General features: G+C 49.7%; 1 protein-coding gene across 1 annotated transcript in view; it reads right to left on the reverse strand.

The window, feature by feature from the left end:
* Positions 1 to 11,134: 11,134 nt before the first annotated feature.
* The window catches only part of SLF2 (SMC5/6 complex localization factor 2), a 31,088-nt gene continuing 27,791 nt past the window's right edge, over positions 11,135 to 14,431 (reverse strand). Inside the window, exon 20 of the mRNA XM_086752310.1 lies at positions 11,135 to 13,914. Within this exon, the coding sequence (XP_086608436.1) occupies positions 13,879 to 13,914 (36 nt within the window). The 3' untranslated portion in view covers positions 11,135 to 13,878. The remainder of the gene's footprint in view (positions 13,915 to 14,431) is intronic.

The following is a 14,431-nucleotide window of genomic DNA, read 5'->3' on the forward strand; positions in this document are numbered from 1 at the left end:
CCTCCTCAGCCGCAGCGGGAGGTGGCAGGCCTCCCGAAAGCACAAACCCTGAGCACTGTACGTAATCAGCAGGTTGGATCTAGGGCAACTGGAAATCAGCCGGAGCGGGAGGTGGGGAGATGCTGTACCTGCGCACGCGGGATTACAACTCCCAAAGCTGGCGGGGTGGCCGGATGCCACTGGCCTGTGGTTACAAAGCCACGCAGTGCCCGGCCCCAGCACCGGCACCCTCGGGCATTGGCTCATCCCCTCCACTCCACACCAGCCCCTCATGAGGGGTGAGGTCTCCAGGAAGGGGATGAGGGACATTCCAGCCCCACACCCTGCAGACCCAGAGCTGGACCCATGGCAGGGCTTAGAGCTGAGCAGGTTGCACTGAAGTTGCTTGGCATCGTTTGGGGATGAGGGCCAGCCCCGGCTGAGCCCTTCCCATCACCTGGACCTTTTACCTGGGAAGGGCAGCAGGGACAGGGTGCTCCCATGGGGACCCTGGCTGACATACCACTCTCAGAGCCTCAAAGTGCCAGGGTCCTGCCTCCTAAAAACACGGTGGGTGCGAGGGAGAGCAACGGAGGCTTGAATCCCCCCAGTCCCCATGCACTGATGGGTCTCAGCCAAGGCAGGACCCATCTGGGTGCTCCTGCGGACAGAGTGGCTCCCGTAACGCTCGCGCAGCCACCATCCCCTTGTCTGGCACACGATGCCAGGACTGACCTGTTCATTGTCCCCACTCCCAGGGGACCCCATGGAGACCAGAGCAGAGACGCTACCCACCTCCTCCAGTGCTCCCCGTCTTTCCTCACCTCCTGTATGCTCCAGCAGCTAATTACCATTTCCTCCTGTCCGTGGGCAAAACCCCAGCGTCTCCTACACGCCTCGCCTCGCCTCTCCTCCCACCTTGCGGAAGTGGGATGCCCACGCACTGGGAGCCGAGCTCGCCCGCAGCCCTTCCCGGTCGAACCCGGAGCGCTGCCCGGGCAGCAGGAGGGCAGGCTGAAGCAGCAGGCACTGCCCACAAGGTAGGGATGCTTTTGGCCAGCCTGCCTTACCCAAGGATGGGGGATTTGGATGCTGCAAGGCGTCCAGACCTCTGCAGCTGCTCCAAACCCCATCCCCTGCCTTAGCAGAGGCTGTGGGGCTGGTTATGGGGAGAACTGGTCTGTGAGCACTGGGGAAGGGGTGCCAGGGCTGGGACGGGGCAGCCCAAGGCTCCTTCCCTCTCCAGGGCACCGCACACGTCCCGTCCCGCAGCAGCGATGCTCCCTGCCCATGCGGGCAGCGCAGGCAGGCACCCTCCCACGTGGCTGCGAGCCGAACCCAGCACAAATTGCAGCTGCGTTAGCTCCTGGCCTCGCAGCGGGGTAATTAGTGCATGAGCAAAGAGTGAGCAGAGCCTGGTGCGTTCGGCGCTGCGTATTTGCAGGCCCAAGCTTGCAAGTCCTTAATTAATTAACACGAGTCATCGGCAGCTGGAAACAGATCTATTTTCAGAGCCTTCGCCTGCTCTGCTGCCCCCGTGAGATTATCTGAAGGAATTTAGGGCCTCGCGAAGTTGAAGGCCAGGGCCTTGCTCTTATTTGCACTGCTTTCCCAAGAACCAGAGCAGGATTGGGGCGGGAGCCAAACCGGACCCGACCCTCTCCCACACCTGCATCTCCCTGCCCCGCAGAGCTGTGCTGCCAAGCAGGGAGCTCGTGCTTGTGCTCCAGCCTCATCCTGGAGCCAGCAAGGCGCTGGAAAGGGAATTTCCCCTCGGAGCAGGTCTGCAGCCCCCAGGACAGCCTGGAGCAGCGGGCCCTTTGGGTCATGCTGCAGCGCCTTGGGAAACCGCCCTCCCCACGGCCACGCCAGGAGATTTTATCCCTTATACGCTCATCTCCCTGTTAATCCAAACAGCCTTTGGGAGAAGGAAATGCTACAGCATAAAGTGCCCTGATCACCAGCCCAGAGCCTAGTTACTGTTTAATTTCTTCTTGTTGTCACTTAAACACTGCGTCCCACAGAGAGAGGACTGGGCAGAGCAGGCTCGTCCCACGTCACGGCCCCGTCCACGCCAGGGTGAGCTGCCCTTTGCCTGTGCTGTAACCCATCACAGTGCAGCCCCATCGCTCCGGCACACGGCAAAGCCAGGTGGATGCCCACACTCAGCTGGCGTGTTTGGGTTCACCCATCTCTGCCAGATAAGCCTACCCATGGCAATGGGTAGCAACACCCGTGGCCGGCCCCTATCGCCCCTCCGATGCCCAAGGAGCCAGGGCGAAGCCGCGCCAGCTCTCATGTTTCACTTGGCACCGCACCCCCATGCCAGCCAGCATCCCAGATGACACAAGGAATTATAACAGGGCCACAGTGCTGTGAAATATTGATGGGATTAGCACAGATCAGCTCTCCCAGCGCAGATGCTGTGCTCACTCCGAGCCCGGGATCCAGCATCCTGCATGCACTCAGGTTGCAGCGCAGCACCTGGGGTGGCAGCATGCTCTGGACCCCTGGCCACGGACAGTTCTGCAGCCACCACCAGCCTGAAGCCTTCCTGAAGGGACACAGGGGACCCCGTTGCAGCACAAGACGACACACGTTGAGTTGCTTAATGATGCAGCGTTGTCTGGCTTGGTTGTAGATCAGCATCCACTGCCACCCTGGGACCCCAGGGACCCCCACCCTGCCTGCAGCACCCTGCCTGGTCTGAGGGGCAGCAGGCAGCCTACCGTTCCAAGGTCCTCGCCAGAGTGGCCTGAAAGCCAGCTGGGAGTTACAAAATCACAGCACTCTAGCAGCTGGGGATTTATGAAACCCGTAAAAGAGTTGTGAAACTCATGCTGAGGCCATGCCAGCCCGCACCGTGCCAAGAGGCGTGTTACAACCTCAAAACCATCAGCGGAAAAATGGGTACCTTTCCCTTTCGACGCAAGAAAGCAATAATGACCAAACCAGCCTTTCTCCAGGCCCCTCTGTCCCTCAGCCACGCTGTGAGACTGGCGTTGCTGCTTTGCCTGCCTCCATGGAAGAAAAGCCCAGCTGGGAGCACACCAGTCCTGCATCACGGGGTCGGTCTCACTGCTCTGGCATCCGCCATCTCAGCGGTTCCCTCTGCCTGCCCGAGGACCAGGCTGCCCCGGCCCCGCGCCCGCAGCGCTGAGTGAAGCAGAGGAGCAGAAGAGACCCACCAGCCGTGCCGGGAGCCCGGCAGCAGCACTGGGGGCTTCCCAGCAGCTGAGCGCGCACGCTCGCCAGGCCTGGCTGTTTCTTGAGAGCGTCACGGACTTGTCAAGCCAAGCGTGATACTCTGCAGATTAGCCCCGGGGAAAAAAAAATATTCCAGCGGGCACAGGGCATGAAAGGCTCGGGAGCCTCTTCCCTTCGAGTCATTGAGTAAACTTTCCAAACCAGTGTTTCTTCAGGCTGGGAGCCAGCAAGGAAAATTACAATTGCAGAAGAATTTGTCTGAGAAAGTTACAAGAAGCTGGGAAAAAAGGCAGAAGCAGACCAGAAGGCAGCCGAACAGCCAGCCCGTGCTGCAGCCACTCCAGCCCAGGGCTCAGTTTTGGGTAGGGACAGGACTTTTCCCCCCAGCTCAGTACAGTAGTGGAGTTGCTGCTCCGACTTCCCACAGGATCAGATGCTGGATTTCTCCTCTGTAAGTGTTTGGTGCTGGAAATTGGGATGTTTCGCCCAAGGCCATTTGTTGATGAAGGCTGCCAGGTGCCAGCAGCCCCAGCCGCTGAGCCCGGTGCCAGGGTGGATTTTCTCAGGGGAGAAGCAAGCTGAGTCACGGCAGCCTCCGATCTGTTCCCACAAGCCCGGCTGCGAGAGACGCGCGGCAGTTTGCGGAGGACAGGCACTCGCACGGGGAGCCGGTGGGGTTGGGTTTGCTCGTCTGGAAATCTCTCTGAGCCGGCGGAAAGCACCTCCCTAACCCAGGATCTGCCGGCAGCACGCCCGTGGGGAAGGGCTGGCGAGACTGCAGGAGGGCAGGCTCCTGACCTGCCTTTCCACCAGGAAGGGCTGCTTTGGGATGCTCCTGCAGCATGAGGGGCAAACACCCAACAGCCACTGGGAATCCTGTGGGAGAGGCGTTTCGGGGCTCAGTGTGGGGTCTCGTCCTGGCCCTGGGACAGAAGTAGGACCAAGGTAGCTGCGTCTCCTTCCCAAGCATCAAACCCCAACGCCGCCATGAAAGAAGAAATAACCCGAGCGGCACCGTAAATAACTCCCCGCGCACAGGCGGGGCGCTGGCAAGCAGAGCCGGGCGCATCCATCACCCTCACCGTTTTTCTTTGGCTCTGGCACTTTGATAGGGGTGAGGGGGTGGGGGAAGGAAAGGAGCTTCCAAAATTTATGAGCTCGGATTTAAAAATACATCTCCTAGAAGGACTGCAAAACCCGGAGATGGTGAAGGCGAGTGGCTTAAAAGCTGCCTTCGGGAATGAACGCGAAAGCTATGCCTGCCCTGGAAAGAGGGATTTGGGATACCAGCACGGCTGATGTCACAAATGGTGTCCCTGTTGGGATCGTTTTGCAAGTCACAGCTCTCCGTGCCGTGCATTGCAAGTGAAATGAAGGGTAGGGGTAACGAATGATGGATTAAAATCCCTCCAGCCCTATGGTGATGTCAACCTCAGAGCAGATAGGATTTGGACTGTCACCTTCAATCTCCCAGAGTTTCTCATCCACATCCCTGACCTCCCGCTGCTCCACGCATAGCCAGTCTCCCAGCTCCATTTGAAAACAGATCCCTGTAGCTGTAAATTTAGCTGAAAACATCTCTACCACAGGGAATTACATATCAAATAATAAAGCCAAACGCATGTCAGGAAGAACAACCACAATATCCTACTCCTTGGTCTTTACAGATGGGCTCTCCCCCAGCAGGGTGCTGCAGAATGCACAGCTGAAAAATGTTACCTGGTCATTAAAAACATCTAAAAGTAATTTAGGCTGAGTGACAATGATGCTCAAAGCAAGGTTTTTGTCTGCTGAGATAAAACGAGCTATTTCAACCTCATCTTTTGTTGTAATTTTCTTTTAAAGTCGGAAAGGACTGAAAAATGCTGAGCCGACAGCCTTGCTAGCAGAGTCCTGGCGCTGCAGCAGCGGCCCGGCACGGGGAGCATCACCATGAGCTGCCCTGATCCCCCCGGCCATCCCGCTCCCAGCTTCTCCAGAAGGATGCTCAGAATGGGTCCCTGGGGCCACCGCCACATCTCTGCTGAGTTACAGCGCCATTTAGGATGATGGTTTTGCCATGGAAACATCTCCCTCCTAACAACAGATCTATCAGCACATGTCCCAAAAGCAGCCCGGCATTCATTACATGGTAATTTTTTGCTTCCCTATGATGGAGGCCAGAATCTCACCCTTCTCATGCTTTTTTTTTTTTTTTTTTTAAAAAAAAAGAAAACGCAAAACTGCTGGGTTAATCCTTCAAAAGCATCCTGTAAGCCTAAGGTTCCTATTAAATCTCCTCGTAAGGAGATTTTTGGTGGGCTCTGTAGATACACAGAGCATTTCAAATGCCCAGTGTTAAGTATTTTAGGTGGAACGTAACTCTTAAGTGTAGTCAACCTTGCTCTCTGAAGCTCCAAGTCAGTGAAATTTCTCTGCAGCCTTTGGGAATTGATTTGCTTCTTGCTGGTACCTTCTCCCTGTGCTGTTCAACTGAGTTAGTGTATTCCAAAACTTGATTTTTTTTTTTTTTCCTCCCCCTACGTAATCAGATTTTGGGAAGCTGCAGTGAGATGCCTTACAAACAGTTTTTGTTCTCAGGTGTTTTCCGAGCAGGCTGCATCTATCACGTCCTGGTGCTTTAGCACATCTCTGCACAAATGGTGCGTTCGAGAGTCAGCTGAATTCCTTTGATTCATGTTCCTGCATAGTCATAAGGCTAATTTACCTTTATTAAAAAAAAAAAACCAAAAAAACAACAAAGAAGAGGGAAGTATTAAAGAGGACAGTGTCAAGGCCAGCAGAGCGAGTGCCGCAGGGCTGGGTTAATGAGCGGCACGGTTGCTGCCTCCGAGCGCGGACGCTGGCTGGAGCCCGGACCTGCCGTCCCAGGAGGGCTGACTCAGTCCTTCACCAGGTAGAAACAGGCTGCAGAGTCCTGCACCCCTCTTTTGGCTACCCACTAAGCTCCAAGGTCTGGGGTTAACCCTGCTCGTTCCAGCCCCACCGTGTTTTCCTGAGGGGGTTCCGGCATGAGTTGGGCTTGGGCCAACTCCCCCAACCCAGCCCCAGCGGCATCCCCGCACTTTGGGGAGAAGGTGAAACAAGAATACAGATAAATCAATCTGCCCTCGCGTTGTACACCAAGGGTGCTCCCTTCGCCTCCCGCAGCCGGACAAGCACACTGCCTCCCCCTCCGCCAGCAATGTCAGCCGGCTGCTCCCTCGCAAGGACACTTGCACAGCGAGGGAGCAGGGATTGGCAAGACACCCGTCACCATCGTTTATTCTTGTCATCTCTGACCCTCAGGGTAAGAATATCAGAGCACTGCAGGCTCTGAAAAGCGTAAAACAACACGCTTTGTAGGTCGTATCAGCCTGTGAAGTACCATTAGGAACCACAGCACGAAGTATGAATAATGCTCCCTTTATTCTACTGTATACCTCAACACCCTTTAAATAAATGCAAATGGTTATTTATGGACGGGGTTTGTATGAGACGTCTGCTCAGCAACACGAGGCTAAAACAGAGCTGGAGCAATAGGTTTGCTCGCTCCCCTATGTACGAGTCAGAGCAACCGCAGCGCTATCTGACAGGCTGTGTGACAGTCCAAGGGATCCCGGGCAACAGAAGAGCAGGGAGATCATTGCAAATCTTCCTCACACAGATTTATGTGCTATCCATTAAACTAGAGCCGCAAACCACATGTCCTTGCATGCCACCCTCTTCTCTGCCAAAGACAGCAGGTCAGAAAAACTTTGAAGGACTCCAAACCTTCAAGAGCCGATCGCATCGTTTCTGGAAAGCCACGAACAGTCAACCTCGACGGCTTTCCTTAAATCCTTTCTGCAAATAACGACTTGGATTGCCAAAAATTGTCTGATAACGCAAAGGCAGCCAGCGAGAGATGCGCAGTGAGTCATCATCTCCCAAGCGCGTTGGGCTCCCCGTTGTCTGTGCAGTGAGAGAAGCCACGCTCCCAGCTGGAGCGGGGTGAGGTTGCCCCCAAGAGGCAAATCCAACGCAGCAACTAGAGAGGGAAAATGCTGAATTCTGTTCTGAAGGTACCATGTAGGAAGGATTTTTTAAAAAAATCTCCTTGTATGCCCTTATTTTTACTTCTCCCTAACCGAAAATGTCTATTGATGGGATTGGAGGGGAGAGGAAGGAGGTCAGCTTTGGCACGTGGTTGGTTGGGTGTTACCGTGTTCTGCTCCTGAACCACAGGACTTGTTTTCCTAGTCTCGGATGCAGTGTCATTAAAAAGATCAAAAAAAGTCACCGGATTTTCTTCAGCCACATGAGACATTTGATCCCATACACCTCACTAGGCTCCTTCAGAGCAAGGGCTGGCAGCACCTTCAACAGCAACTTCTGTCTCAGGAGCAGGAGAGACACCGTCACGGACAGGAGAAACAGTCTAGAAACTGCGAGAAGGCATGACATGAAATCCCTGAGCTGTTCACGTAAAGCATAAAGGCATAAAGCATGCTGGACCAAAATTCTAGCATCTTGTAGGGGATACAGAAGCAGGACATATGCCTGGGGTAGTTCCCCAGCACACATTTCACTCTCCAGGGATCAGCTTTCTCAGCCAGGAATGGCCGCTTTGATTTCATAGACCCTGATGGATTTTTCTGCCTTGAAACGCTCTTTGAACCTCTAAGCTTTTAGCATCCACAACATCCTGAGGCAAGCAGATCCCCAGCTCCCGTCTCCTTTTGTTTGCTTTGAGCCTTCCTGCTAATAAAAGAACTACAGAATCTGAAGCCAAATGACAGAGCACCATTGAATAACTTCTCTCCATTTACCCTTTTTCAGGCCATTTGATTGTCGAGCTCTCCATCTTACTTTCCAACATCACAACTATTTCCGAGCTGGAGAGATGCAGCCAACTTAGGGCCACCGCAATTTATTCCTGTCCTATACACACACAGACATGCAGCTTCCCTCCCAAAACACTAAACCTGTCATACAATCCAGACCTTAACCATTCCTGGAGCAGCTTTCCAAGAGGACAGTTTACATTCCCCAGCTGAGACGTACCCGGGGTACTCACTCCTCCTGCGCCGGGCTCCTCCTGGGTCCCCCTGCCCGCTCAGCCGGAGAACATCCCCTCATCCCCAGCCTCCTGCTGCAGCACCCCAGCTTACTGTCAGCTCCAAACTGGAAGCGTCATCTCCGAAATGACTGTCGCGCTGGTTCCTGCCAGACTCTTAATTACGAGGAAGGCTGACACAGTTTCTCAGCAAACGGTGTTCGCATACTGCGGGGAAAAAACAGAATGAGGGCGAGAGGAAAAATGGGCTAATAAGAGAAAATCAACTGGAGGGAAAAACATGTTGTGCAGTGCAAACCTTATAATAACAATGCTGGAGCCCAAAATACTGGAAAAAAAATTAGGTTATTACACAGGGGAGGCAGGCAGTGCTCCACAAACGTGGAGGAGAGCCGATATGCAGCGCAGCATCTCAGCATCCTCATCTGCCAGGCCTCTCCCCGCGGCTTGGGTTAGGGCGAAGGGGACAGGTTTGGTTTCCAGCGTGCAGATCAATGTGTCTGAGAGCCTGAACAATGCTGCCTGAAGAGCCTACGGCTGCCCTGTGTGATTTATGCTGCCTTTATAAAAGCCTGCAGCGTGAATAAAGCATGAAACCGAATGCCTACCCATCCTCACCCCACTGCCGAGCCTGGCAGCTTTAAGCTATTATTTTTATTCCAACAGCAGCCTCATGGTCAGCACGGAGAAGAAAGAGACCCCTTACTCCTGCCTGCACTCCGAGAGCCAGAACTTTAATCTCCAAGGAGGCTTTGAGAAAAGAAAGCCCGGGAACCAGAGGCAAAGCCACGGAGCCTGCAAGCTGAGCCCCAGCTCACGGCACTCAGGTGAAGGACGCTCGCCCGGTTGCACAAAAGCAACGAAAAAATCTATTTACCCTTTCTGCTTTTCTCTGCGAGAGGGAAAGAGCATCACTCACCTGGCTTTAGGCAGCTGCAGCTGTGAATGCAAACCCAAAGGGAAGCACAGGGAGAAGGTGTGTGGAAATGGGCCCAGATCCTGCGGCCAGGAGCCCTCCCCTATGCACCATACAGGCCAAACCTGCCTTGAAAAGCTTTAGGTCTTCCCCCAGGCTGATGGCAAAGATGCCTTGATGATGATGAAGGAAACAATTCCAGCCGAGTTTCCATCCTCTCCCCTCCATGACCTCCCTACAGGGAACTGGAAGGCGGCAGGGAAGCTGAAGATGAAACACTAGCAACAGCTCACCGTGCAGAGACAGGGGAGGCATTCAGAAGCATACGACACCTGAAAATACATCTTAGCCAGCAGCCTGGAAGTATGGGGATCAGCTTTCAGCACCCAGACCAAAATATCAAGATGGGAAGATGCAAATGTTTTTCTTCTCTCACCACCCAGCCCTACTTTTGATACCAGATAAAATATTCCCTCCTTTCAAATTCCCTACTGCAAAGGCAAGGAAGCGCTGGCTGAAAAAAGCAGTAGTCAAGCAAAACTAAAAGCACCTCCGCAAGGAGAAGCCCTTTGAGGAATTTACTTTCCCTAGGATCCTCCCCCCGTCGGCAGCCCACGCCGTTCCCCAGCACTGAAAGCCCTTTTCAACACTAGATAAGGAGGGGCCCCACCAGTAAAGCTGGGAAAACATCCACAAGGCTAAAACATCAAGGTATTTCACAGCCCAGAGGGAAGATGGGAAAATGGCAATTTGAATGCCATTAAGAGCATTCTGATAACTGAAACCACAAGGAATGAGCTAAATCCACTAATGATTCCTGACCTCTCTGGGCAGCTCCTTTGGAGCTCCAAGGGAGGATCCCACAGCAGCAGCCTACAAGCTCAGCAAGCTCTGCTCTCCAGGCTGGCTCCCCACACAGCGCCCAGCCGGTCCTGAAAGCCTTTTCTCTTTTTTGGGATGCTGAAACAAGCACTGATATGCCCGTGCCTTTAACTGCCCCTCTGGCATGCTGAGTGTTTCCCACTGGGGAACTTTGGGGAAGTAGTTTCTCAAGAGCTCGTAAGCCCAAGGAATGAGTCCCCAGAAGAACCAGGAAGGTCATCTCCAGCAGCACCCTGATTTGCCCCTTCCAGTGGAACAGAAAGTTGCAGAAACACTAAAAGCCAGTGGAAGAAAAAAAAAAAACCAAAACCAAAAAACCCATTAAAAAAACCAACCCACAAACACAAACCCAAGCCATACTATTCTATATACACAGTTCTCCTGAGAAAGAAAAAAAACCAAACATACAAGACCAGTGTTAATGCTGTGGCTTGAAGTATTCCTGCTAGGGATGGGATCAGCAGAACCCTCTGTGTAACCTAGAAGTACTGGCTTGAATCTCCAAGAGACAGCCTGGTCTGCTTCCCAGCCCCTGTGCCTCCTGCCCACCCCTGGGCTGGGCCACCTCTGAAGAGCCACAGCTGGCTGCTGGATGATGCTAAGCACAAGCACCTTTGATGGAGACAGACCTGGCTTGTCTGTGCTCAGCAAATTACCACTGCAGTATCCATCCCTCATTAAAAAGGTATTTTTCCACACTGAAGTGCTGCTACCTCTAAAATCCTGTCATGAAGCAATCTCACCAGCTGCTCTACTGATAACAACAGTACACTTGACACGTTTATTCCAGTCATCTGCTTTTCCCAAAGATATTCTCAGCTCAACCATCAGCTCTGGGGACTTCAGAGAGTTCCTGCAGCCACCGCATCAATGAAGCATACGTGTCCTACTGACCTTCAGCCAGACCTACCTGCAAGTCATTAATCACTTCTGAAATCCCCATCCATTACCAAGTTCCACAACAAAAACAGTGAGAATGAGATGTGCAAACAATATCGCTGGCAGGCTTCTTCACCTTAAAGCCAGAAGCTTTCTTTTTAGGCCATACAGAGGCTTGTCAGAAAATTTAAAATAAAAAAATAAAATAAAAAAAAGGCCAAGAACCACAAATATGTATTTTATAGTTAGCCTTTAATTTTTTTGTCTGTGATTACTGCAATAAAGTGCACCTAATTTCACATGAAACGAGATAACATGGCTCTTAATACAGCCAACATAATATCAACAGATAAACCTCAGTGCAAAACGCTCATCTGAAGAGAACCGAAGCAGTTAAGACATTTACTGTGCAAACAGCCTTTTCTAACACATGTAACTTCTGGCTGGGGGCCAGCAGATGAGTCAGCAAAACACAACAGCAGCGGGTTTGCTATTTCACTTCCAGGAGTCCTGAAGCAGTGCTCAGCTCAGCAGTCCCTTGTAAAGACTCTGCAGCCATGCCCTAGGACCCTCTCTGCAGGGATACTGATGAGCTCCAGTTCAAGTCCAGACTTAAGCAACTGGGGAATTACTGCTCGGCTACAGAACAGATGGAAGAAAAGTCCAGACAAAGCGGGAGGGGAAAGAGAGTGGGAAAATGTCAGAATGTAGACACAGGTATAAAGCATGAGAACACAGGACTGGCTGAGCTAAGAATTACTTCAAGACCTTCTCCATTTATAGCACGCTAATCAGCTGTGAACCCAAGAACTGCAACGTGTACCTAACACCAAAATAGAACCCGCAGCCTTTTTTTTTATCAAACAGAGCTGAGGCATGTCCAGGGACATTTAATTAGAAAAGCATGTCTGGTTTTGTTTTTTTCATTGTTCTATTAAATAAAAGTAAATATCAAAGTGGTTATTTAATCTGGAAAAAAATCCTCAGCAGTTTCAATGTGCTTGAACTGCAGTATAAAAGCTGTTCAACTAAACCCCTCCCCTTTCCTTCTCCAAAATATACAGGACAGCAACTTCAACTTTACATGGTAAGAAAATATATACACATTACATACAGTAAACATATTCTGCAATTTTTTTTAAACATTATACAACATCAGTGAGAAAAAAATATAAACATTAATAAAATTACATACAATATATTCAACAGAGTAAGCAACTGCTACCAGAGGGAAGGCTGATACACTGGCAAAGACAGGCAAAGGATGGCCTTGCCACACCTACATAACACCATGTAATTTTTTTTTTTAAGCCTAAAGCAGTTCTAATGCCAAACAAAGATACCCTTTGAGGTAGATTCTTCCAATTTTTAAATAACATGTTGAGATTAAAAAAAAAAGGGATTTTCTTTTTTCCCCTCCTTGAACAATGCCACAAGCACAACCCTTGTTTGAACAAAGATAAGCTGATTATCCTGTGAAGGGCACAGAGATGCTGCAGTCTTAGGCTAACTCTCTAACACTTGAAATGAAAGACAAAACGTTTAATATGAATTTGCAAATAAAAAGCCTTCCCTATAAGAAGTGTCCATTCTGTAGCAGTTCCTTTATATGTAATATACATACTTAAATTTGAAGGCGTTTTGGTGGGGGTTTTGTGAGCCTTATTTTACATTCTTATCTTGGAAGGTTGTAGGGAATTTATCATACAAGACAAGACAAGGTAATCTACAAAAGTTAAAAGGAAATAGTATTATAAAACACACATGTCAATATTATTAAAAATCTCACTTGTTAAGGGAATCCCAGTTGGTGCTGCTACCCGGTACCTTAACTTTATCTTCACGAACACACACATCCTACAGACAAACCACAGTGTAAGATCCAAATGATGGCGTCTGCACAGAGAGCACAAAAGGAGATCACACCTTCCTTTGATTACACATGTGCGGCAAGACTTCACACAAAGGAAATCAGACTTCATACAGCTTTCACAGTTTTCACATACATGGCCCAAACGCTCCTCTCCTCAGATCTCCATTGAGCTGGTATTTTAGGAATAATATTTTCTCCATTAAGAGAAAGTGCTGAAGCCAGATAACAAATACAAATACACTTGTTTCTTAAAGAGCAGCAGAACAACACTACTCGTGTAATGAGATCTCATTTATAACTTGATCTTATAGAACCACTTCCTGTGCAGTCACATTCACTGCAAAAATAAATTAATGTCTGAAGATGAGGAAGTTAAAATTAATGTATCATTGTAATAAATTCTATTTTGTTATTTGATAAAACAACCACAGAGCAAAGAAGCATCCACTTAATCTGTTTGGACGTAGCCACTCTTAAGCTCTGTTTCCGCCCTCAAGCGAACAAGAGAGCAGTCACTTGTTCACATGCAACTGCTGTATTTTGGAGTTTTTTTAGAGACATTGAAGGGTCATAACAATTCTGCTTTGCAGATTAACATGTGCAGGCAAATCTCTTATTCAGCCCATTTCTGAACCACTTCCTCACCTGCTTACATCAGGGGAGGTCCAATACTGCTTCTGAACTCACATTCCATGTCACAGGGCAGTTCTTTCCCAGCCATCCTAAAACAATGCTTGCAGGTGTGTGCTGGCAAGAAAACCAATACATACGGTTTTCAAACATGTCTTGTGATTAACTATGGAAACGAGAACACTTCCCTCAGCTTTCAGTATGATAACGTATTTCTAGCCAATTCAGTCAGGGCTACAGAAATAGCTAGGATTTTTTCAGTTTACTGACTTCAAATTTTCAGAAGTAGTGTATTTGTATTAAAAGCAATATTAATCAAATTAGATCCTTATTTTTTTAGTATCTGCCTGAATCAAGCTCAAATTCTAACTCAGGTGACTAATTTCTTCTGTTCACAAAGGTGAAGCTCCAGTCATTCTCTATCTTCCTTGGTTTCAGAGTTCTTCTGTTATTTTCCCCGAACTAGGCAAGGTTTCATGAATCTGGCTCCCAAAAGTCATGCAGTTTTCCCTGAAGAGTAAAAACAAAACCGCAAACAAGTCAGAAAACCAAAGACAGAAGTGAAGAGTAGAGTAGGTCAGTACTTAGCTTGAGATCACCACAATGTGTTGCAAGTCCCTAGAATTTTATTCTGAAACACTTGCCAGTTTCCCTATATGTGAATAAACCCCAAATATCTCTGAAAAAAACAACCCTGAAAGAGCTGTATCATTATCAGTTTTCATCAATTGTTAAGTAGCTTCTGCAGCCATGTGTTACTATCTAATTCCCTTCCCCCTCTATAACAAGAAATGTCACACAGTACAAATTATGGGTTTTTTTCAGATTGCTGGGAGCGATTAATAGTCTTTACAGACAAATGGTTGATTACACAATTTTTAATGGAAATCAATACCAAGCATATATGTATAATTTAAATTTTATCTAAGTGATATACTACACTACTGGAAATCCAAGCTTTTCCAAGATAGGTAGCTTTGTATTGCAAGACAGGACTCAAGCAGGTGGTCTGACTACATTACAAAAG

Source organism: Chlamydotis macqueenii, chromosome 7 (assembly GCF_036417535.1).
Source record: "Chlamydotis macqueenii isolate bChlMac1 chromosome 7, bChlMac1.mat, whole genome shotgun sequence".
Lineage (NCBI taxonomy): Eukaryota > Metazoa > Chordata > Aves > Otidiformes > Otididae > Chlamydotis > Chlamydotis macqueenii.